The sequence below is a fragment of the Balaenoptera physalus genome (genome assembly GCF_965194825.1).
Source record: "Balaenoptera physalus genome assembly, chromosome: X".
Classification (NCBI taxonomy): Eukaryota; Metazoa; Chordata; class Mammalia; order Artiodactyla; family Balaenopteridae; genus Balaenoptera; species Balaenoptera physalus.
The window spans coordinates 61,822,311-61,845,133 of NC_138903.1; the positions used below are offsets into that span (position 1 = coordinate 61,822,311).

Here is a 22,823-nt window from a genome sequence, read left to right on the forward strand (position 1 = left end):
TGTCACCCCACCAAGCGGACAGCTAACATGAATTGCACTTCACTGCAGCTTTAGAGATCGGTTTAGGCTGAGACATTGCGCCTGCCTTAGGTTGCTGACTTCTTTATTTCAGAGCTCTGGAGACACCTAGTTTGAAAAATGTTATTCTGTTTTTGTGAGAACTTAGTGAACAAGAAAATACTCTTGAGTGAAATGCAATGTATTTCTTTTGTAATCAGTGCATTTGAAAATTCAAGCCAGCATATTCCTAGTAGATGGAAGCAAAATTAAGTTGTCTTTGTAGAAAATGAAGAGCCTTTCTTCCAGCAAAAATCCCTGCTGTATGCAATAGCCCTGATTAACCCTCTCCCTTCTGCATGTTTCCCATATTACAGACTTGAGACTGTCCTCATTCCCATATGTAATAGACATCCAAAGAATTTCAATTGCTTTGTTGAACTTTTACTAATGATCTTGTTTTTATTTTCTCTCTTGTTTTTGGTTTTTCACCATTGATATTGTATTTAGAAGGTTTCAGGTGGGTGAAACCTCCTATTCCATGCGTAAGGTGCCTCGCTGAAGGGAGCTCGAGGCCTGGATCTAGGGCAGACACACACCTCCTCCTCTTCCAGCAAGGAACGCACCGAAAAGTCACATGATGAGAAATATGGTAACGGGTTTGTAACTGCCACAGCAAAACAATTTGCCTCCATGCCTGAATCTTCTGTCTTGTGGCTTCAGAAACAGCTTAAAATAATTTTATTTACAAGCAAGTTATGTAAGAGAATGTTTTATACTATAGCCACAATTCTGTCAAAGATAAGTAAAAGTTAATTGATATTAAAAATTATTAGAGATAATTTACTAGTAAAAGCTTCTAACTCTTCTTGTTGTTCATTTTTTCCTTTTTTCTTCTTTGTTTGGATTGCAGCATTCTGCTCTTCTGATGATGCGCTGTGACCCTGCAGTAGCGCAAAGGCTGCGCAGCGTTAATGCGCAATGCGTGCGAATGAGCCCCTGTGAACGGTTGACTAGATGAGTAATCTGATTGACTGGCTCCCTCAGTCCTATTTTGTAGCCTTTTTGGATAAAATTGGGTTTTAACATACCTCGAGTCCAACTAATCTCATTAAACAAATATTCTCTATGGGCCTGTCTAGTAGATTAATGGATCTGGTTGGCCGTTTGCTGCGTCTAGGGGTGTTCTATGTAGCGCAGCAGTTCGCAGCGATTGCGCAGTGCGATGCTGTTAGGTTGCGCAAGCGATGTTTGCGCTCGCATTACAGGGACCTCAACCTAGGTGCAGTCCTGTCATATGAGGTTTCAGCTTCAGTCCCCCTTGGGAGATGGGCATTGTGAGGATGTGACTTATAGCCTGGCCTTATGATATCTGGCTTGTCAGAAAAGCATTTTCCTCCTCAGTAGCATAGTTTTGATGTTAGTGAGGAACATTATTGTTTATTTAGAGCATAGTTTTGATGTTAGTGAGGAACATTATTGTTTATTTAGAGCAGCATTTCCCAAAATGTGTTTTATAGGTATTCTCATAAAATGTCCAATGAAAGAAGAGTTCCATGGTCAACTAAGTTCAGGGAACCGTGTATATACTATTAAAGGCTTAGGGAAGTCCTGTAGTCAAGAAACCTGTTTTCTGTTTTCCTAATTTATTTGATCGTGAAATCCTTTTTTCCAGTGATAACTATTAACACATCGTAGAACAGACTTTGGGAAACTTGGGTGGGGGGAGGGGGGGAGGAACTTAGCCTTAAGTGGCGCCTTCCAGATACCACTTGAAAACGAAGCAAGAGCCCTTAGGTGTTCAGATAAGAGAAGTCCAGCATAGAGTCTTAAGGCAACTGACTTTCCGGTTAAGTTCCAGTGTAAGGGTTGGTCATTGGTTGGCAGAACTGAACATGGTGGTTTGCACCTGGGTTCTGGTGGCGCAGGCGCAGGAGCAGCCAGCTGTGGCAGCGCATTAGTTTTGGCGCAAGCGAGCCTATGCTGCAGGGTCACTTTTGGCTGGTCAGAGAAGGAATAATGATATCACCTTCTTCCCCCCTCCCCCAATCTTTTTTTTTTCCCTTTATAAATTTTCCCCCTTCCCTTTACCTCCTTCCCCTCCCATCTTCTTTCATTAACCCCTCCTAAGGCATGTTATTTGAAAGCAATTGAGACGCAACCGAACTTTGCAGTAGCTTGGAGTAATCTTGGCTGTGTTTTCAATGCACAAGGGGAGATTTGGCTTGCAATTCATCACTTTGAAAAGGTTAGTCGTTAAATTAATAATTGGTATTTTTGAAGTGCTTATGTATGCAGGGTGTTTCTACTAGAACTAAATAATAGGCCTTTACTTAATTAGTCACATAATATCTTTGTTTCTCTGACAGTATTGCAGCATTTGCTGGATGGTACATGGCAGTTTCCAGTTTAGCATTGAAAATGTACTTTAGTAATTAAAAATTCTTTTTTTAAACGGGCAGCTTTACTGTAAAGAAGCAGTGTTTCTTGGTGAAAAGACTGATTCCAGATCTGGGGCAGGAAATGTACAAAAATAATCTGGAGTGCCTTGTTGTGCCAGAAAGCAAGGAAGTTTTGATATATTTATGTCAAAAGGACTCAGGAGGCAACTGGAAGAGGCTCCTACTGGCTAAAGATGGGAGTTGAGCATCAATGGGAATAATAACTGAAATATATTGAAACTTATCAAATACATTTAAGTTCATGAGTATAATTATACTAAGAAGAAATTCATGGGTCATCTTTGGAAGATAAGGAGCAACTCATTTTGAGAACTGGTTAAACAATTGTCCTCTCTCTCCTGTATGAACTGGACATCAGGGTAACCCAGTAGTTGATGGGGGAAGTTTCTCTTTATACAAGTGTTCCAGCTAATAAATGAAGTAGGAATGATAGAATCAGAGTATCACCAATAATAAATTTAGGCATTTATCAGTGGCAAAAAAAAGAGACAAAACCACATTTTGTACCTTGTGACAGAAGTAAATACTTCCACCAGTGAAGTAGCCTTGCAAAAAGAGAAAAGAACCCAAATCTGATTACGCTTGTAGTTCTACCAATTTACAGGAAATACATGGGACAGGGAAATATAATAAGCATGTTAAAGGACACCATAGGGGTGCAGTCAGCAAATTCAAACTATGGGAAGCTGTATAGGACAGTGATCTGATTTCTTCAACAAATTACCGGAATAAAAATGGAGATTTAAATTAAACTTTTAATTTAAAAGATTTAAAGAAACTCACAAAGACATGTTAATTGTATGGGTCTTATTTGGATCCTCAATCAAAGTTAACCAGAAATTGGACCACTGAATGGATATTTGATATTAAGGAATTGCTGTCACTTTTTTAGGTGTGATATTGGTATTGTGGTTATGTTAGAAGGAAAAAGTGTTCCTGTATTGTCCCTAAAATATATTTTGAAATATTTTCGAATGAACTGATATGTCTGGGATTAGCTTCAGAATGATCTGGGAAGAGGGTGAGTTAGGTTGGAATATAGATTAAATAAAATTGAATATGATTTTTTAATTGTTGAAGCTGGGTAATAGAGACTTGAGGGTTTGTTATATTCCTCTGCTTTTGTATATATTCGAAATTTTCCATAATAAAAAGTTAAATTTTGGGGGTGGACATCTATTACTATAGACAATCTAAGTAAGTTAAGTGCAGCAGAGTTGCCATCTAAGTGAAGAGGAATGTTCTTAATGAATCTTAAATACATTCACAGTTACTCATTACCTTTACCTTTTCAGTATTTCAGTTCAGGTTTCCATTCATTACACTATAGTAGTACCTACTCTCTTGCTCTGTGGTTCTCCTTGGTTGCACATGAGGAGCTTGTAAAAGATATGGATATCCTGGCCCCGTTTTCAGAGGGTCTGATTTAACTGGCCTGTGATGGAACCCAGGCTCCATTTAGGAGGTGAATTCTAATATACTGCCAGGGTTGAGAATTACTGCTGTAGATATATCTGGTCATATTTTAAGACAGCTTCAGAACTATTTGAATGAACCATTTAATGGTTAGTATCCCCTTGAAGTAATGTATCTTACTGAGTATACAGCTCTAATTACATATCTTACTAAGGTCTGAGTATACAGTTGTAGTTACTGAGGTATGTATTTCCATTTTCAGTTAGAGCTTGCTGCTTCTTCCTGCCATTATTTTCTAGAAGAGCTAGGCTGATTAATTGAGAATAAAATGGGGCCAACCATGAGAAGTGTTCAGCTCAATAAAATTGGAGCAGACCCAATTTAAAATTTTTCCCTTCAGGACACATTTTGCTCTTATATTACATGGGAAGTTATTTTGATAACATTGAGATTTGTGAATCATGAGTGGGTACTAAAATAATTGGGTTTTAAAAATGAAAGAAATAAGATTTAATTATACTAGAAAATGTAATTGGAGGTCTAAAATTACCTCAGACTAAAAAATTGTAATTGGGAAGTTAATCTGAAATTCTAACTTGCTCTAAGTAACTGTCTTGCAATTTTTAGGCTGTCACCCTTGACCCCAATTTTCTGGATGCTTATATCAATTTAGGAAATGTCTTGAAAGAGGCACGGATTTTTGACAGGTGAGGGAATGTTCTATTTGGAGTTTTTGTTGTATCAACACTTGAGAGTTTAGACTGAAATTATCACAGTGGGCCATTGAAATACACTTTCCTTTTCTACTATGTTGCTTTCCCCTGCTCAGGTCTGCTGTATTACCTTTTATTATAGGTTTATTGTTGCCTGACTTCATTGTTGGCTTTTCACAAAGCCATTATCCTTTTGCTAGGAGTTTAGTTGAAATTTCCTTTATTGTAAAACTATTGAAATGGTTATCTTTTAGACTAAATTATTCCTTCTATCTGATTCAGAAAGCTAAGTAAATCCTGACTTTTAACTTTTTGTTGCTGTTGTCAAAGGAAAGTCTGTTTCTTATGGGGGTATAGAAAATTTTTCAGTGTAAAAATACATTTTATAAAGGTGCAATTTTGATTTTTGAGGTTAAGTGTAGTATGGCATGAATTAATTGTAACTAGTTATAATTGATATACTTTGATATAGAATGAAATAATTGTCATCCATTAAAAGTTAGTTGCGTTGTGTGTGTGTGTGTGTTTCTGTTTATAGAGCTGTGGCAGCTTACCTTCGTGCCCTAAGCTTGAGTCCAAATCATGCAGTGGTACATGGCAACCTGGCTTGTGTATACTATGAGCAAGGCCTGATAGATCTGGCAATAGACACCTACAGGCGAGCTATTGAATTGCAACCACATTTCCCTGATGCTTACTGCAACCTAGCCAACGCTCTCAAAGAGAAGGGCAGTGTAAGGATTTTTATTCAGTCTCTTTCTTTGTTACCTGATGGGATTAAAAAAAGTCATTTTTGTACATATTGTCATTAAATATTGAGGTGGTAAATTGTTTAATTTCGGAGTTGTAGATGAGAGGAAGAATAGCAAAAATACCTGTTTTCTGGAATATTACCAGCCATTAGGCTTAACTAAGCAATTGTTAGAATAATATCAGTGGTGGCTCTGTGATTCCTCTATATAGGTTTTTGAATAGTTTGTTTTGTTTTTTAGGTTGCCGAAGCAGAAGATTGTTACAATACAGCTCTCCGGCTGTGTCCCACCCATGCAGACTCTCTGAATAACCTAGCCAATATCAAACGAGAACAGGGAAACATTGAAGAGGCAGTTCGCTTGTATCGTAAAGCATTAGAAGTATGTTGAGGGTGGTGTGGCTGGGTATTTTGTCTGTGTGATAGTAGAGGGAAGGCAATTAAGTTTGCCATGTCATCCACCTCTTTTTTAAAAATAGATGGTGAATCATTCGTTGAACCAGTAATTGAGTACCTAAGGTATGAGTGAGGTCCTGTGTGACATTCAAGAAAATCCTTAACATTGAGTTTGTTATTTTATGGGTAGATAAGATCGGCACAAAAAATTTAAACAGTAAGCTAGAGTTCAAGAAGAGTTACCAGTAAATATATAATTTCAGTACCTGACGGCTGTAGTGTTGGTTGGTAGGTGTGGTAGGAGTTTTGAAGAGAGAGATGCTAGAGTTACCAGCATAAACTAAGATGAGGAGAGGTCTACCTCATGTTTTGAAACACAGAGAGGTATAAAATAAAGGAAGAGGTAGAATTTGAACTACTTGGCTTTGAAGAATGAGTAGACTTGGAGAAGGTGGAGAGAAGTGTAGGGATATAAAGGTGCTTGAGCAAAGTTCTTGTTGTGGTAAGTTATTACTGCTGTTTTAGCAGTTATTTCTTTTTTAAACCTCGGTTATCATCTTGAATCTTTATAGGTCTTCCCAGAGTTTGCTGCTGCCCATTCAAATTTAGCAAGTGTATTGCAGCAGCAGGGAAAACTGCAGGAAGCTCTGATGCATTATAAGGAGGCTATTCGGTAAGAGACTCACAGCCTTATTTTTTTCTTCTAAGTTTTTAAAGGTTTGGCATTTGGCACATTTGGTATGTGGGACTTTTAATAATAGCAGACTAAATTAATATTACAGGGGGTTAAAGGTTTTTGTACTAGAGAAATAAAATCTTTGTCCTCTCCTTTAGAATCAGTCCTACCTTTGCTGATGCCTACTCTAATATGGGAAACACTCTAAAGGAGATGCAGGATGTTCAGGGAGCCTTGCAGTGTTATACTCGTGCCATTCAGATTAACCCTGCATTTGCGGATGCCCACAGCAATCTGGCTTCCATTCACAAGGTACTATTTTTTATACATATTTTATTACAATATATGCATCTTAGCACCTAATGTTTTTAATTTTAGGAAAAATTCTGACCATCCCACTTTATTTATTTCCAGGATTCAGGGAATATTCCAGAAGCAATTGCTTCTTATCGCACTGCTCTGAAGCTTAAACCTGATTTTCCTGACGCTTATTGTAATCTGGCTCATTGCCTGCAGGTAAAGAATAACGGGCCAGTAATTGGCTTTCAGGGTTGTAATCACTTTTTAGTTGTTATGTGCCATATTAATCCAAGCTTGGCTGGAGACAGTGTTTTTTATTGGGTTATCTGACATTACTTTAGGCCAAAGACACATAAGATGTTAAGTCTTGGAGTAAGGTTTTCTGGATAATAACTTTTTTTTGCCTCCTCTAGATTGTCTGTGATTGGACAGACTATGATGAACGAATGAAGAAGTTGGTCAGCATTGTGGCTGACCAGTTAGAGAAGAATAGGTTGCCCTCTGTGCATCCTCATCATAGTATGCTATATCCTCTTTCTCATGGCTTCAGGAAGGCTATTGCTGAGAGGCATGGGAACCTCTGCCTGGATAAGGTGCGAGTCTTTCGTTTTAATCTTTTCGTTGTAAAGTAAAACACAGATACAGAAAACTACATGAATCAAATTTATGGCTTAATGAGTTATCATACGGTGTTTACCACCCAAGTTGAGAAATGAAGCTTCGTGAGCCAGCCCAGAAGCCCCCCTCCCATTGTGTCCTGTCTTGATCATAACCCCTTCCATTCTATAAGGTGGAATCCTTAACTGAAATACTTAACAGTAGGCTGATGGTGTTTTCCTTTAATTTTGAAACCATAGTTTTTAATAAAGTGTTTGGTATTTTCTACTCACCTTTGAGAACTAGAGCAGTACTTGATCAAAGGTGGGAATTTTCTCAGCAGAATAGAGCAGAGTGCTAGGTGTAATTCTGTTTTTAAAAAATGGTTCCCTACAGAATTTTCTAAAATGCAGGGTTTGTCATGCTCTTTCCACTCTGCTTCCTTCCTACAACTTTAACTTGCTTGGGCTACTTCATAGGCCTCAGGAACAGGTCAAAGTATGAAGCATATTATACAAATTGCTAAGGTTGTATTAGACTGGTTATATGAATTAAAGAAGTATTCTGGGCATACCATTCCTAACAGGTATGCTTCTAGTCAGTTTTCCTAGATGAAAATTTACATATAGACTCAACTTTACTAACAAGCACTGAATTCCATTGGTAGATAAATGTCCTTCATAAACCACCGTATGAACATCCAAAAGACTTGAAGCTCAGTGATGGTCGGCTGCGTGTAGGATACGTGAGTTCTGACTTTGGGAATCATCCTACTTCTCATCTTATGCAGTCTATTCCAGGCATGCACAATCCTGATAAATTTGAGGTAAGACTAGTGTTGCTCTAGAGTCGCTGTTTATAAAACCAAACAAACCCACAGTGGTAGCTTTATAGTCACCTTGAGGTGTTAAGCCCAGTGTCTTTTGGAAAGATTTGAGCCAAGGTTATTAAATATACTATGTGCTGCCTTTCAGGTATTCTGTTATGCCCTGAGCCCAGATGATGGCACAAACTTCCGAGTGAAGGTGATGGCAGAAGCCAATCATTTCATTGATCTTTCTCAGGTAGGTGAAACTCTTACACTTCCAACTTTTTTATTTTTTTGAGTCCTCTCCCTCTTTTTCTTGATGAGTCTGGCTAATGGTTTATCAATTTTGTTTATCTTTTCCAAGAACCAGCTTTTAGTTTTATTGTTCTTTGCTATTGTTTTCTTTGTTTCTATTTCATTTTTTTCTGCTCTGATCTTTATGATTTCTTTCCTTCTACTAACTTCGGATTTTGTTTCTTCTTCTTTCTCTAGTTCCTTTAGGTGTAAGGTTAGATTATTTATTTGAGGTTTTTCTTGTTTCTTGAGGTAGGATTGTAGCTATAAACTTCTCTCTTAGAACTGCTTTTGCTGCATCCCATAGGTTTTGGATCATCGTGTTTTCATTATCATTTATCTCTAGGTATTTTTCGATTTCCTCTTTGATTTCTTCAGTGATCTCTTGGTTATTTAGTAACGTATTGTTTAGCCTCCATGTGTTTGTGTTTTTTACATTTTTTTCCCTGTAATTGATTTCTAATCTCATAGTGTTGCGGTCAGAAAAGTTGCTTGATATGATTTCAATTTTCTTAAATGTACTGAGGCTTGATTTGTGACCCAAGATGTGATCTATCCTGGAGAATGTTCTGTGTGCACTTGAGAAGAAAGTGTTATCTGCTGTTTTTGGATGGAATGTCCTATAAATATCATTTAAATCTATCTGGTCTGTTGTGTCATTTAAAGCTTGTGTTTCCTTATTAATTTTCATTTTGGATGATCTGTCCATTGGTGTAAGTGAGGTGTTAAAGTCCCCCGCTATTATTGTGTTGCTGTCGATTTTCTCTTTTATAGCTGTTAGCAGTTGCTTTATGTACTGAGGTGCTCCTATGTTGGGTGCATATATGTTTATAATTGTTACATATTCTTTTTGGATTGGTCCCTTGATCATTTTGTAGTGTCCTTCCTTGTCTCTTATAACATTATTCATTTTAAAGTCTATTTTATCTGATATGAGTATTGCTACTCCAGCTTTCTTTTGATTTCCATTTGCATGGAATATCTTTTTCCATCCCCTCACTTTCAGTCTGTATGTGTCCCTAGGTCTGAAGTGGGTCTCTTGTAGACAGCATATATATGGGTCTTGTTTTTGTATCCACTCAGCGAGCCTGTGTCTTTTGGTTGGAGCATTTAATCCATTCACGTTTAAGGTAATTATCGATATGTATGTTCCTGTGACCATTTTCTTAATTATTTTGGGTTTGTATTTGTAGGTGCTTTTCTTCTCTTGTGTTTCCCACTTAGAGAAGTTCCTTTAGTATTTGTTGTAGAGCTGGTTTGGTGGTGCTGAATTCTCTTAGCTTTTGTTTGTCTCTAAAGCTTTTGATTTCTCCATCAAATCTGAATGAGATTCTTGCCAGGTAGAGTAATCGTGGTTGTCGGTTCTTCCCTTTCATCACTTTAAATATGTCATGCCACTCCCTTCTGGCTTGTAGAGTTTCTGCTGAGAAAGCAGCTGTTAACCTTATGGGAGTTCCCTTGTATGTTATTTGTCATCTTTCCCTTGCTGCTTTCAATAATTTTTCTTTGTCTTTAATTTTTGCCAATTTGATTACTATGTGTCTCGGCATGTTTCTCCTTGGGTTTATCCTGTATGGGACTCTCTGCGCTTCATGGACTTGGGTGGTTATTTCCTTTCCCATGTTAGGGAAGTTTTCGACTCTAATCTCTTCAAATATTTTCTCAGGTCCTTTCTCTCTCTCTTCTCCTTCTGGGACCCCTATAATGCGAATGTTGTTGCGTTTAATGTTGTCCCAGAGGTCTCTTAGGCTGTCTTCATTTCTTTTCATTCTTTTTTCTTTATTCTGTTCTGCAGCAGTGAATTCCACCATTCTGTCTTCCAGATCACTTATCCGTTCTTCTGCCTCAGTTATTCTGCTATTGATTCCTTCTAGTGTAGTTTTCGTTTCAGTTATTGTATTGTTCATCTCTGTTTGTTTGTTCTTTAATTCTTCTAGGTCTTTGTTAAACATTTCTTGCATCTTCTCGATCTTTGCCTCTATTCTTTTTCCTAGGTCCTGGATCATCTTCACTATCATTACATTATTCTGAACTCTTTTTCTGGAAGGTTGCCTATCTCCACTTCATTTAGTTGTCTTTCTGGGGTTTTATCTTGTTCCTTCATCTGGTACATAGCCCTCTGCCTTTTCATCTTGTCTATCTTTCTGTGAATGTGGTTTTTGTTCCACACGCTGCAGGATTCTTGCTTCTGCTGTCTGCCCTCTGGTGGATGAGTCTATCTAAGAGGCTTGTACTGCCAACTTTTTATTTTGAGCAAATAGTGAATAAAACTGTTGGTGTGTAGCTTGTATCCTCAATTTTCTTTTTTTAATTTAATTAACTTATTTATTTTTGGCCGCTTTGCGTCTTCATTGCTGCCCGTGGGCTTTCTCTAGTTGGGGCGAGTGGGGGCTGCTCTTCATCGCAGTGCGCGTGCTTCTCATTGCGGTGGCTTCTCTTGTTGCGGAGCATGGGCTCTAGGTGCGTGGGCTTCAGTAGTTGTGGCACGTGGGCTCAGTAGTTGTGGCACACGGGCTTAGTTGCTCTGTGGCATATGGGATCTTCCCGGACCAGGGCTCAAACCTGTGTTCCCTGCATTGACAGGCGGACTCTTAACCACTGCGCCACCAGGGAAGCCCATATCCTCAATATTTTTCATGACAGATATCTAGCATCAGCTACTACATACCTGTGGTCAATTGCTTTGACCTTATTTCCTTGATTGTTTACATTTATTACATTGCATTTATAATCAGCATGGATTTTTGCTGAGTTTGCAAATGAAATAGAAATATGGTGTATTTGTGCTTGGACGTAGAACTTCTCTGGGGATTGAGCTAGCACTTGTGACAGTAGATACTAATTACCTGAATAAATTGAACAAAATGGTGGCTTGGAAGAAGAACAAATAGGTCATTGAAAGGGCCTTTGCCTTTGGTTTTCTTTATTTCTATACTTGCTGCATTGCTGTTTCCTCTAGGAGCAAAAGTTTTATGATAAATTAAGATTGAAACCTGTGAGGGAGTGAATTTGCTGAAGGTATGGACTAGAGTTTTTTTTATAGACGCTGTTGGCCACTTTGGTCACTAACAGAGGTACATATGGTATATCCAGTAATTCATATATATGAATCACTGAAGTCCTAGCAGAAGGATTGTGAGACTCTTGTCATTTCATAAATAATTTCTACCAACGTCTTTTGCGTTATAGCTGTTGCTTTGGAAATATACCTGACCATTTTTGATGTAGGGTTGGACTCTCTGTGACCAAGAAGAATATGGCCCTCCACCTCTGAGACCTTTTAGGATTCACTGCTTATTGACTGAAGACTAAACTCTTTAAAAATATATATTTATTAATTTTATATATATATATAAATTGAAATGTAGTTGACGTACAAGGTTATGTTGGTTTCAGGTGTACTACATAGTTAATTGACATTTGCATACATTATGAAATCACCATGATAAGTCTAGTAACTATCTGTCCCCATACAAAGTTATTACAGTATTATTGACCATATTCCTCATGTTGTATGTTATATCCCTGTGGCTTGCTTGTTTTATATCTGGAGGTTTGTACTACTTAATCCTGTTCACCTATTTTGCCCCACTCCCTCCCTTCCCTCTGGCAACTTTTAAATGACTGAGGAATATTCCATTGTGTATATATACCACATCTTCTTTATCCATTCATCCATCGATGAACACTTAGGTTACTTCCATATCTTGGCAATTGTAAATAGTGCTGCAGTGAACATTGGTGTGCCTATATGAAGTCCAAGCTCTTCAGTGTGGCCTTCACAACCTTTCTAAACAAACAACCTTGTTTGCCAGTGCTTTTCACCCATTATTAGCCCTCAGTTATACCCTATACCAAGTAGAAGTGATCTACCCATTTTTTAAACCTACCATGCACTTTACTCTGGTTCTTTATTCATACAGTTCTCTGTCAAGATTGTATTCTGTCCAACTCCCTCAAACTCCTATCCATCTTTTTTTAAAATTAATTAATTAATTAATTAATTTATGGCTGCATTGGGTCTTTGTTGCTGTGTGCGGGCTTTCTCTAGTTGTGGCGAGCGGGGGCTACTCTTTGTTGGGGTGCGTGGGCTTCTCATTGCGGTGGCTTCTCTTGTTGTGGAGCATGGGCTGTAGGCACGCGGGCTTCAGTAGTTGTGGCACATGGGCTTAGTTGCCCCGCAGTGTGTGGGATCTGCCCGGACCAGGGCTCGAACCCGTGTCCCTTGCATTGGCAGGTGGATTCTTAATGACTGCGCCACCAGGGAAGTCCTCCTATCCACCTTTGAAGCCCATTTCAAATATCAACTCCCCTATGAAGCTTAGTTTTGTTTTTTTTTTTTTTTGGTTGCATTGGGTCTTTGTTGGTGCGCACGGGCTTTCTCTAGTTGTGGCGAGCGGGGGCTACTCTCCATTGCGGTGCATGGGCTTCTCATTGTGGTGGCTTCTCTTGTTGCAAAGCACGGGCTGTAGGCATGTAGGCTTCAGTAGTTGTGGCACATGGGCTTAGTTGCCTCGCAGTGTGTGGGATCTTCCCGGACCAGGGCTCGAACCTGTGTCCCCTGCATTGGCAGGCGGTTTCTTAACCAATGAGCCACCAGGGAAGTCCCAAGCCTAGTTGTTCATACATTTAGTCTAGAGGTAAACTCTCCTTCCTCTGTATCCTGTTTGTGTAATGCTGTGGGCCCATTTTAATGGTACTTAACCATATTTTTACCCTGCGTTAATGTAATTTGTGTTGTTACCACTTTTGCATCTGGGAATTTGAATTCTGTTCAATGCCATTAAGACTAGTTGAATCAGTCTTAGATTATACATAGTATGAGTTCTTGTTTTTTTATTCCATAGATTCCATGCAATGGAAAAGCAGCTGATCGCATCCATCAAGATGGTATACACATCCTTGTAAATATGAATGGTTATACCAAGGGTGCTCGAAATGAACTCTTTGCTCTCAGGCCAGCTCCTATTCAGGTAAAGGAAATAATGATAATTATTCACAGTGTTTATTGGGCTAAGAAGACAGTGATAGGTTTTTTCCCTCTTTGGTTAACTGTGCTTTGAAACAATAGGACAGACATGCTTGACTTAATGAAAAAAAAGTGTAGTCCTTGAAAATGCACAGGGACAAAGAATTTTGAGTGAGAACACAGTGCCCACAGGTACATGTATATGGAGACGTGCAAGTTGGATGTAAACAGTTGTTCTGACTTGTAAATTGGAAAAACGGTTTAGCACTTAGAAGGTTAGTCTAAAATATTACTTGATTGCTCTTGGCTAAAGAAGTCCACCCTCCTTGGTTGTTTGTTTACTTATTTAATTTTAGACCATTTTGCTGAAGGTTCCTAGTCAGTTTTTGGTCTGATTTTTCTTTTTCTTTTAGGCAATGTGGCTGGGGTACCCTGGGACTAGTGGCGCGCTTTTCATGGATTATATCATCACTGATCAGGAAACTTCACCTGCTGAAGTTGCTGAGCAGTATTCTGAGAAACTGGCTTATATGCCCCATACTTTCTTTATTGGTGATCATGCTAATATGTTCCCTCACCTGAAGGTAGGTAGAAAAACAGTACTATAGGGGAATTGCAAAGAACTGTAGTCATTTATTTCCTTGCTGCTGTCCCTGTGCATCCTAAAAGATATGTCTGAAACTTTTTTTTCGATTAGAAAAAAGCAGTCATCGATTTTAAGTCTAATGGGCACATTTATGACAATCGGATTGTGCTGAATGGCATCGACCTCAAAGCATTTCTTGATAGTCTACCAGATGTGAAAATTGTCAAGGTCAGAACCTGGTCAATACTGTCATTGAAATTGTTATCTGCATTTGGGATCTTTTCCCTAATGATGTATTTTGTGTAATTATTTTAAGATGAAATGTCCTGATGGAGGAGACAACGCAGACAGCAGTAATATAGCTCTTAATATGCCTGTCATTCCTATGAATACGATTGCAGAAGCAGTTATTGAAATGATTAACAGAGGACAAATTCAGATAACAATTAATGGATTCAGTATTAGCAATGGACTGGCAACTACCCAGGTGAGAAGAGAATAATAGAACATACTATCTACCACCAAGTATACATTTATCTTCTTTACATCTCATAACTCTAGGTGGTAAGTGTCATTACTCCTGTTTTATAGATGAGGAAATGAATTCAGTGGAAATTGGCATCTTATATAGGTTTGTTTGATTTTAAAAGTCTCTTGGATTCAGCCAGCAGGTTACTTAATGAGAGTCTTCTGTGTTAATACCTTGTTATTCCCTGCCTGTGGCTTTACTCTTATCAACGGTGAACTGTCTGTAGGCATCATACAGTGTCTTGCTTCTGTAACTCATCCTTTCCCCAGTTAAATCTTACTCATCTTTAAGACTTTCAGTTCATACAACTCCGCCAGGAATCTGTTTCTGTCCATATCCCTGACTTCTCCTTCCCTGCTCCATTGGTACCTGTATTCTCTGTTCTTGTAGTATTTGGGATATATCTTTACGTCCAGCACAACACATTATAATTCCCTGGGTTTGTATGTATTCTCCACTGAATTGAATTACTTTAGGGTCCGTGTCGTAGCCACAATATTGAAGTACGTGCTGAGTAAATATTGGGTTGGCCAAAAAGTTCCTTCAGGTTTTTTTGTAAGCACGTATGAAAAATCCGAATGAACTTTTTGGCCAACCCAATAGTATATATTGCATACTTGAATAAGTGAATATGTAGCTCTGTCAAGAGATCATAAGGCAAGGATCTCTGACCTCTTTAGGAGTTAACAGTTTTAGTGGTATAGCAGTTTATACAAAGAATGCTTGAAATGAATTCAGGTAAAGGAATTAATCACCCGTAATGTGTATTTGGGCCTGAACTGTCCTTTGAAACAATAGGGCAGACATGCTTGACTTAAGGAAAAAAAAGTATACTTCTTGAAGTACACAGGTACAAAGAATTTTGAGTGTAGAACACAATGCCCGTAATGTATGAGATGTCTATCACACCTGGAATAGTTGCATAACAAGGTAAGGCAGTACCCAGATGTGTGGGAATTTTAAGATAAGACTGTAATTGTGTATGTAGATGCTCAGAAATAGTGCTGAGCAATGTAAGGAGAGGCAGTCTTAGTAGAGATTGTTTAGTAATTTAAGTTTAGTCTTGAAAGGTGGGTGTGATTTAGAAAAGGATATTTCATACATGGAGAAAAGAGTGAGCAAAAGCTTGCTGTTGGACTAATAGGGTTTTGAAGAGAACTTTTTGGCTAGAGTGAAATGTTTCATAGTGCAGTCCCCCCCAAATTAAGATAATGCTCTAACTTTTATCCTTTAACTTAATGTGTCATGAATATATTCTCATTATAGTTCAGTGACGTGACTTTTAATGGTTATACCACTTTGCATCGTAAGGATTGTTTATTGATTGAAAAATATCAGATTGGGGACTTCCCTGGTGGTCCAGTGGTTAAGACTCCACGCTCCCAATGCAGGGGACCTGGGTTCGATCCCTGGTCAGGGAACTAGATCCCGCATGCCGCAACTAAAGACCCCGCATGCTGCAATGGTGCAACGAAGATCCTGCGTGCCGCAACTAAGACCTGAAGCAGCCAAATAAATAAATAAACAAATATTGAAAAGAAAAGGAAAATATCGGACCATGTTTACTTTAAATATAATCGTATATTTTTTCTTGTTTTAGATCAACAATAAGGCTGCCACTGGAGAGGAGGTTCCCCGTACCATTATTGTAACCACACGTTCTCAGTACGGGTTACCAGAAGATGCCATTGTGTACTGTAACTTTAATCAGTTATATAAAATTGACCCATCTACTTTGCAGATGTGGGCAAATGTGAGTGTGTGTAGATTCATTATTAATGTCTAGAGATTCTAGTAAAGATTCTGTATATAGGTCGTCTTGCTGAGGCTGCCCCCCAGTCCTCCCATTCAGGAGCTGTTGTGCTAGATTATTGTGATAATCTTCAAAAGAGCTGTAGATTTCAGCAATTTTTGATTTGTCCTTCAAGTGTCTAAATATCATATTATGAACTTTTAAAATTTATGTGTTCAAATGCAGGGATCAGCAGACTTTTTCTTAAAAGGCCAGGTGGTAAATATTTTTGGTTTTGCAGTCCATACTCTGTCACACCTACTCAATTCTGCCATTGTAGCAAGAAAACATCGTACTCATTATATAAATGAATGAGTATAGGTATGTTCCAATAAGTTTTTATTTACAAAAACAGGCAATATGCCAGATTTGGCTCATAGGCTATAGTTTGCCAACCCATGGTCTAAGCTGATAGCAAAGCTGTTACGTATACTCATCCACATTTTACATCATTCTTGCAATATTGTAGAGTTAGAACCAGGAAGGAATTGGCTTATGCCATTACTTCTCAGTCATTTCATCATACCAGTTTGCATAAGCAGGACCTCTGAAGGTTCTAAACTTTGCTATCCATATCTGCCTCTTTTTCCATAGAGCTAAAATGGAGATAATTCTTGGTTGACTTTTTTTCTGATTAATATCTGGGTTTTTTGGTCTGTTTTCTTTTTTTAAAGGAGGAGGGAGGGTGGAGAAGAGGAAACAGATGAGTACAGGTTTACTATCCCTTAATCTTCACTTCCCCATTTCAAAAAACCTGAAAACCAAAAGCATCTTCATAAGTTTGTGGTAAATTTATTTGGTTGGCAGCCACACTGCCTGAACTGATGTTAGGCTATTTATGGTTCTTTCTTTATTCCATTTAGTATGAATATTCCTACATCTTGATGCAGAGATACTAATATGTTGGTTTGCAGGGAGTTGCCGCTGAGAGTGTTACGTAATTTATATATACTGTACTACTTTTTAAAAATCTGAAATATTCTAAATTCTGAAATCCATCTGTTCTCATGGCTTTCAGAGACGGGATGGTGAACTTGTATGATACATTGAGTAGATGTAGGTCTAAATCGGGTTGGCAAACTATGGCCGATGAGCCAAATCCAGTCCACTGCTTGTTTTTTTGTTTGTTTTTTTATTTTGGCAATGTGGCATGCGGAATCTTAGTTCCCTGACCAGGGATCGAACCTGAGTCCCCTGCAGTGGAAGCACGGAGTCCTAACCACTGGACCACCAGGGAAGTCCCAGCTGCTTGTTTTTGTAAATAAAATTTGATTGACACACAGCCATGCCTACTTACATATTGTCTATGGCTACTTTCCAGTGACAAGGGCAGAATTGAATAGTTATGACACAGTCCACGTTGGCATCAAAGGCAAAAGTATTTGCTCTCTGGTCCTTTACAGAAAATGTCTGCCGACCCCTGATCTAGATTAGGCAAATAAAGTTTGGCAAGTGTGAACTAACTTTATTTGTTGTACCATGGTGGGGGATTTAAAATTTGAAATGGAAAATTCCTATCTCATGGACAAAAACCACTCCTAGTATCAATTCCCACAGGAAATAGCTGCCTCAGATTTTGCCAATTAGTAACTTGTTTTGTGTCTCCTTGCATTAATCTCCTCTTTCTTTGAACTGTCTTTGGGGACAGCTAAGCAGAACAGGAACCTATAATTCAGTTGATCTAATTCATCTATGTAAAAGAAAGACTGAAGTTCATGGTAGGCTGCTTATCTGGGTGAAAAGAATAGAGTATGGTAGAATGACTAGAAATTTATGGGAGCCTTTCTTGAGAAGGGCAGAGCTGCTATTAATACTTGCTCTTGTTTTCCCTATTTTAGATTCTGAAGCGTGTTCCCAATAGTGTACTGTGGCTGTTGCGTTTTCCAGCAGTAGGAGAACCTAATATTCAACAGTACGCACAAAATATGGGCCTTCCCCAGAACCGTATCATTTTTTCACCTGTTGCTCCTAAAGAGGAACATGTTCGGAGAGGCCAGCTGGCTGATGTCTGCTTGGACACTCCACTCTGTAATGGACACACCACAGGGATGGATGTCCTTTGGGCAGGGACACCCATGGTGACTATGCCAGGTGAGTTGCTTCCTTGTTCTTTTTAAAATCTCCTTGGGAGAGACACTTCCAGGTGAAATCATATGTACTAGAAGCAACATTTAGGGCAAGATGATTGAAAATGAGACTTGTTCAAGTCTGGACACTCCTCATCTGCATTGTGTGGATATTTAACATAAACAACATTAATAACTGTGTGCTATTTGCATTCTCAGATGTGCAGTTGTTATCTTTCTTATTGCAGGAGAGACTCTTGCTTCCCGAGTTGCAGCTTCCCAGCTCACTTGTTTAGGCTGTCTTGAGCTTATTGCTAAAAATAGACAAGAATATGAAGACATAGCTGTGAAACTGGGAACTGATCTAGAATAGTAAGTAAACTTTTCCATGAACAAATTATATGGTGAGGTGAAGGAAACAAGAAAAATTTAGAGAGAATATAGGTGTTATGAAGTGAAATCATAAAATAAGGGTAATATAAAATAAATGAATTAGTTGTATGCTCTCTGGATGGGAGAAGGACTTTTTATTATTTTATTTTTTAATTTAATTTAACTTGTTATTTATTTTTATGGCCGCGCCACGCGGCGTGCGGGAACTTACTTCCCCGACCAGGGACCGAACCTGTGCTCCCTGCAGTGGCAGCATGGAGTCTTAACCACTGGACCGCGAGGGGAGTCCTGAGAAGAACTTTTTAAACTTTCATAAATGAAGTGATCATTAGGTTTCACTATGTAAAGAGTAAGTGGCTGAATAAAAGTAAGTCAAGAGAATTAAAAGATGTAAACTAGCTATACTTCAATCAAAAAAAAAAGAAAATTAAAAGGCAAACAAGAGGGAAAAAAATCTGTTCCTTAATGTCAAATATTAATAGCCTGGCTATATAAAGACTGAAGAATATTTACATTTTAAATCCCTTAATAGGAAAGTAAGCAAAGAAATGACAACTGACTAAAGTAGAAATACAAATGGTTAACAAGAAAGTTTCAACCTCTGTAGTAGAAATAAATATTTATTTTTTAATTTATTGGCCTTGCCACCCGCCTTGTGGGATTTTAGTTCCCTGATCAGGGATTGAACCCACGCCCTCGGCAGTGAAAGCGTGGAGTCCTAACCGCTGGACCACCAGGGAATTCCCTAGTAGAAATAAATTAAAATAACATTGAGGTATACCCATTATTTACCAATAAAATAAAAGATTTTTAATATGATACCAATGATGAGGGAGCATTGAGGTGCTGACCTTTTCATACATGGTGAGTAAATTGGTAGTCCTTTCAGAGCCCTAAAAAAAAAAAAACAAAAAAAACCCTAGACCTTTGACCCTAAGAATATCCTTATAATAATATTTGGGCACGACTTAAATGCCCCCAAATGGGTGGGAATTAGATGATGCTTAGATAAATGATGCTTTATCCATACAATAAAATAGTGTTTATCTCTTAAATGAGATTTTTCTTTGGGTATTACGTGTGATTTTTTTTTTTCTTTGTGTTTTCTGACAAGTAGCGTATTATGTAGAAGTTTAAAGAAGCACCCTCTTTGAGTCAGACTTCCTGGGTTTGAATCCAGGCTCTCTCACAAGCTTTGTGACTTTGGACAAGTTAGTCTCTATGTGCCTTGGTTTTTCCATCTGCAAAATGGGGATGAATGATAGTACCTACCTTGCAGAGATGTGAGGATTAAAAGTGTTCCCGGTCAGAATGGCCATCATCAAAAAATCTACAAACAGTAAATGCTGGAGAGGGTGTGGACAAAAGGGGACCCTCTTGCACTGTTGGTGGGAATGTAAATTGATACAGCCACTATGGAGAACAGTATGGCGGTTCCTTAAAAAACTAAAAATAGAACTACCATATGACCCAGCAATCCCACTCCTGGGCATATACCCTGAGAAAACCATAATTCAAAAAGAGACATGTACCACAATGTTCACTGCAGCTCTATGTACAATAGCCAGGATATGGAAGCAACCTAAGTGTCCATTGACAGATGAATGGGTAAAGAAGATGTGGCACATATATACAATGGAATATTACTCAGCCATGAAAAGAAACAAAATTGAGTTATTTGTAGTGAGGTGGATGGACCTAGAGACTGTCATACAGAGTGAAGTCAGAAAGAGAAATTCTACAAATACCGTATGCTAACACACATATGGAATCTAAAAAAAAAAAGGTTCTGAAGAACCTAAGGGACAGGACAGGAATAAAGATGCAGACGTAGAGAGTGGACTTGAGGACACGGGGAGGGGGAAGGAAGGGTAAGCTGGGACGAAGTGAGAGAGTAGCATTGACATAGATACACTACCAAATGTAAAATAGATAGCTAGTGGGAAGCAGCACAGGGGGAGATCAGCTCGATGCTTTGTGACCACCTAGAGGGGTGGGATAGGGAGGGTGGGAGGGAAACGCAAGAGGGAGGGGATATGGGGATACATGTATACGTGTAGCTGATTCACTTTGTTATACAGCAGAAACTAACACAACATTGTAAAGCAATTATACTCCAGTAAGGATGTTTAAAAAAAGAAAAGAAGCGTTCCACGTGCAGCACTTAACAACAGTTCTTGGTACATAGTAAGCATTCAACAGATGTATGTTAAGCATTTATTTATCATTTTCAAAATTTTCTCCCCTGAACATCATATACAGCTAAGAAAAACTAGTGAAAACTTTGAGCCCAGGCATTAAACAATTAAGATTTATGTCCATCATCCCAGAGATAACTACAGTAAATAATTTAGTGTTTTTTTTTTTTTTTGGAACTTAGTTGATTTCATACAATACTTTTTCCCAACATTTTGTTATGAAAAAGTTCAATTTTATAATAAACACTTATATACCTACCACCTAGCTTCCGCCACTGATAATTTTACTGTACTTTTATCACATTGATTCCATCTGTTTATTCCTGTATCCATTTAGAAATCCATCTTATTTAAAGTAAATTGCAGATATCAATATTCTTCTCCCTAAATACTTCAGAATGGCCATCATTAGAGTTTAATATTTGTTTCTTTTGTCTTTTGAGGCAGAATTTATATACAGCGTATACACATATCTTTTTTTAATTTAATTTTACTTTTTTCGTTGAAGTATAGTTGATTTACAGCGTTTCTGGTGTACAGCAAAGTTGATTCAGTTATATACATATATATATAATATATATATTATTATATATTATATATTATATATAATATAATATATATTATATATTATATATAATATATATAATATAATATATATAATATATTATATATATTATATATATTATATAATATATATAATATATATAATATATATAATTATATATTATATATATTATATATATTATATATATTATATATATATATTATACACGTGTATATTCTTTTTCATATTCTTTTCCATTATGGTTTATTATATTGAATATAGTTCTCTGTGCTGTACAGTAGGACCTTGTTGTTTACTTTATCTGCAGTAGTTTGTACCTGCTAATCCCAAACTGGAATACACAAATCTTAAGTGAGCTTTGAGAAATACCTTTATAACCCAGACCTCCAACAGCATGTAGAACATTAGCATCACTCCAGAAAGTTCCTTCACACCCCTTCTCAGTTGGTCCTCCTCACCAACCCTCAGAGACAACCACTGTTCTGAATTTTTTTTGCACCATAATTTATTTAGTCTTGCCTTTCTAGAACCTTATACAAATGGAATCATACAGCATGTACTCTGAAGGCTTCTTTCACTCAGGATAATGTTTTGAGATTCATCCATGTTGTTGGCTCGTATCAGTAGTTCATTCCCTTTTATTGCTGAGTAGTATTTCAGTGTATGGATGCACCACAGTTTAACCATTCTATTGACATACAGAACTTTATTTATTTAAAATTTTATTTTATTTATTTATTTATTTTTGGGCGCTTTGGGTCTTCATTGCTGCGCGCGGGCTTTCTCTAGTTGCGGCGAGCCGGGGCTGCTCTTCGTTGCGGTGCGCGGGCTTCTCATTGCGGTGGCTTCTCTTGTTGCGGAGCACGGGCTCTAGGTGCACAGGCTTCAGTAGTTGTGGCACACGGGCTCAGTAGTTGTGGCTTGTAGGCTCTAGAGTGCAGGCTCAGTAGTTGTGGCGCACAGGCTTAGTTGCTCCGTGGCATGTGGGATCTTCCCGGACCAGGGCTCGAACCCGTGTCCCCTGCATTGGCAGGCGGATTCTTAACCACTGCACCACCAGGGAAGCCGACATACAGAACTTTAAAAAAAAACCACAAAGGTATTTTTATTTGGAAGATAACATTAATATGGTCATGGTTGGGTTGAGGCCAACAGATATGCATAGCTGTTTTACTAGTTCCGGCACAAAAAAACATTAGAATAACCTTTTTTTTAATTGTTTTTAAAAATACACAGGAGTATTCCAGCTTCTGGTTCTAAAGTAATATTTCTCTCTGTATAAGAATAGTCCCATGACAAATGATATATTCACAAC

General features: G+C 38.1%; 1 protein-coding gene across 4 annotated transcripts in view; it reads left to right on the forward strand.

Moving 5' to 3' along the window:
• OGT (O-linked N-acetylglucosamine (GlcNAc) transferase) overlaps positions 1–22,823 on the forward strand; it is a 37,617-nt gene that overhangs the window by 11,757 nt on the left and 3,037 nt on the right. For 2 of the 4 annotated variants that reach the window (XM_082445968.1, XM_082445967.1), the window contains exons 5-21: positions 2,129–2,245; positions 4,503–4,582; positions 5,127–5,322; positions 5,581–5,721; positions 6,308–6,408; positions 6,570–6,723; positions 6,826–6,927; positions 7,125–7,304; positions 7,976–8,134; positions 8,283–8,372; positions 13,258–13,383; positions 13,793–13,963; positions 14,077–14,193; positions 14,282–14,452; positions 16,095–16,247; positions 18,125–18,377; positions 18,601–18,724. In XM_082445968.1, coding sequence (XP_082302094.1) covers positions 2,129–2,245; positions 4,503–4,582; positions 5,127–5,322; positions 5,581–5,721; positions 6,308–6,408; positions 6,570–6,723; positions 6,826–6,927; positions 7,125–7,304; positions 7,976–8,134; positions 8,283–8,372; positions 13,258–13,383; positions 13,793–13,963; positions 14,077–14,193; positions 14,282–14,452; positions 16,095–16,247; positions 18,125–18,377; positions 18,601–18,724 — 2,435 coding nt within the window. Of the gene's footprint in view, positions 1–2,128; positions 2,246–4,502; positions 4,583–5,126; positions 5,323–5,580; positions 5,722–6,307; positions 6,409–6,569; positions 6,724–6,825; positions 6,928–7,124; positions 7,305–7,975; positions 8,135–8,282; positions 8,373–13,257; positions 13,384–13,792; positions 13,964–14,076; positions 14,194–14,281; positions 14,453–16,094; positions 16,248–17,430; positions 17,544–18,124; positions 18,378–18,600; positions 18,725–22,823 lie in introns of those variants that run through there. The other 2 variants (XR_014258678.1, XM_082445969.1) reach the window with 2 other exon arrangements.